This window comes from Colobus angolensis, unplaced genomic scaffold (genome assembly GCF_000951035.1).
Source record: "Colobus angolensis palliatus isolate OR3802 unplaced genomic scaffold, Cang.pa_1.0 Scaffold267, whole genome shotgun sequence".
Classification (NCBI taxonomy): domain Eukaryota; kingdom Metazoa; phylum Chordata; class Mammalia; order Primates; family Cercopithecidae; genus Colobus; species Colobus angolensis.
In genome coordinates this window covers 925778-928303 of record NW_012115899.1, presented here as the reverse complement: position 1 = coordinate 928303, position 2526 = coordinate 925778, and the positions used below count along the sequence as shown (strand labels likewise).

The 2526-nt window shown below is 49.2% G+C and overlaps 1 protein-coding gene across 1 annotated transcript in view; it reads right to left on the bottom strand.

The window, feature by feature from the left end:
• The window catches only part of TRPV1 (transient receptor potential cation channel, subfamily V, member 1), a 26736-nt gene that overhangs the window by 12143 nt on the left and 12067 nt on the right, over positions 1-2526 (bottom strand). The window contains exon 9 of the mRNA XM_011947480.1: positions 2143-2213. Within this exon, the coding sequence (XP_011802870.1) occupies positions 2143-2213 (71 nt within the window). The remainder of the gene's footprint in view (positions 1-2142; positions 2214-2526) is intronic.

Here is a 2526-nt window from a genome sequence, read left to right as displayed (position 1 = left end):
GGGAGGGAGGGAGGGAGGCAAGGAAGGAAGGAAGGAAGGAAGGAAGGAAGGAAGGAAGGAAGGAAGGAAGGAAGGAAGGAAAGAAGGACATAAAAGGATATATAGTAGCCAGGCGTGGTGGCTCACACCTGTAATCCCAGCACTTTGAGAGGTTGAGACGGGCAGATCACTTGAGGTCAAGAGTTCGAGACCAGCCTGGCTAACACAGCGAAACCCCGTCTCTATTAAAAATACAAAAATTAGCTGGGCAAGGTGCACACCCAGTTACTGGGGACACTGAGACAGGAGAATCGCAATACTATGTAGAACACTGTTTCTATCAGGCAGGTAAATCAGTGTGTGCTAAACCTACAGACCTTGCCTCTTGAGTTTGCCTTTCGGGGCTAAAGCATAGGTATCTCAAGATTAAGGGGAAAACAGAGGAAAATAATCCATTCTACCAAAAAGGTGCCTGCACTCCTATGTTTATCAAACCACTATTTACACAATAGCAAAGCATGGAATCAATCCAGGTGCCTATCCATGGTAGACTGGATAATCAAAATGTGGTACGTATATACCATGAAATATTATGCAGCCATAAAAAAGAATGAGGTCATGTCCTTTGCAGCAACATGGATGCAGCTGGAGGCCATTATCCTAAGCAAATTAACACAGAAACAGAAAACCAAACCCCACATGTCCTCACTTATATGTGGAGCAAAACACTGGGTGCCCACAGGCACAAAGACGGGAACAGTAGACACTGAGGATTCCAAAAGCGGGGCAGCCGGGAGGGGGACCAGGGTTGAAGAACTACCTATCAGGTACTATGTTCACTACTTGGGTGACCAGATCATTAAACCCTCAGACCTCAGCATCATACACTATACCTACCTAATAAACCTGCACATGTACCCCCAAATCTAAATTCTTTAAAAAAATTAAAATAAAAAAGTGTACCTTTCACGGTCATGTAAAATAAAGCTGATTCTAGTTTTACTTGCCCAAAAAAAAAAAAGATGGGGTGAAAGGGTGGGGTTTGTGAGTCCTACGGACAAGCTAGCTGCAAGAGATTCAAAATCATTCCTTGCTCTTCCAGGAAGGAAGAGATTGAGCAGAGATCCCATTCTGGAAGGTCCTCAGCACATACTGGGGCTTGAGGCTCTGGCTTACTTTCTGAAGGAAGGAGGTTCCCTGCCACATCCGCACTGTTCCATTAATTTATTTAGAGATGGTATCTCGCTCTGTTATCTAGGCCGGAAGGCAATGGCACGATCTTGGCTCACTGCAACCTCTGTCTCCCGAGTTCAAGCAATTCTCCCACCTCAGCCTCCTGAGTAGCTGGGATTGCAGGTGTGTGCCACCACGCCCGGCTAATTTTTGTATTTTTAGTAGAGACGGGCTTTCACCATGTTGGCCAGGCTGGTCTTGAACTCCTGATCTCAAGCGATCTGCCCTCCTCAGCCTCCCAAAGTGCTGGGATGACAGGCATGAGCCACCGAGCCTGGCCATCCACACTGTTCTATAACTGTGCTTTCACTCATCTGCCTCCTCCTAAAGCAGTGGTTCTCAACCAGGAGTGATTCTGGTACCACCCCCGAAACAAGTGAGGGGCCTCTGGCCGTATCTGGTGATGTTCTTGATTGTCAAGACTGGGGGTTGGGGAAGAGCTCCAGGCATCTGCGAGTAGAGACCAGTGATGCTGCTAAATATTCTACAATGCACGGGACAGTCCCACCCCCCACCACAACTAAACACTATCCAGTCCAAAGAAGCAACAGTGCCAAGGTTGCAGAACCCCCCGTTAAAGACAGGAAACTCCCTAAAGGCGGGCACCATGTCTGCTTCATCCAGTATTCCAGGGCCAACCCCGTGAACAGCCAATGGATGGACAATGAGTGGGAAGGTGAACCAGGGTGAACCATGTCACTTGGACTGTAAGCCACGGCACGGTTGCTCCATCCCTGGCCCCTGGCACAGAGCAGGCCCTCAGTATTCATTCATGCCCCGAGTATGTATTGAGTGCCTTCCGTCCCTCCCTCAGCATGTTCACTGAGGTCCCACGATGTGGTCCCAGGCCCGGCGTGAGTGAGAGCGCAAGTGAGAACTGATTGCTGTCACCTGGGGCCTGGACTGGAAATGAGTCAAAGTGTCACTTACAAAAGCATCTCACTGTAGCTGTCCACAAACAGGGTCTTCATCGACGGCCGCCTCTGCAGGAAATACTGAATCTGCAGGTAAACAGAGAGAGTAAGATCCCAGGCAATGCTCGATGTGGCTAAATGATGAGCGTTCAGATGCTTCCTAAACGGCACCACGATGAGGTGGCTGAATGTGTGAAAGCAGAGATTGTGAAAAGAGCAGAACAGCATGGGTCAGGCCAATAGGGTAACACTAGGTGGCCCAGTCAGTAGAGATTGTTAAAAAATACATGGTGGAAGCCGGGCGTGGTGGCTCAAGCCTGTAATCCCAGCACTTTGGGAGGCCAAGGTGGGTGGATCACCTGAGGTCAGGAGTTCGAGACCAGCCTGGCCAACATGGTGA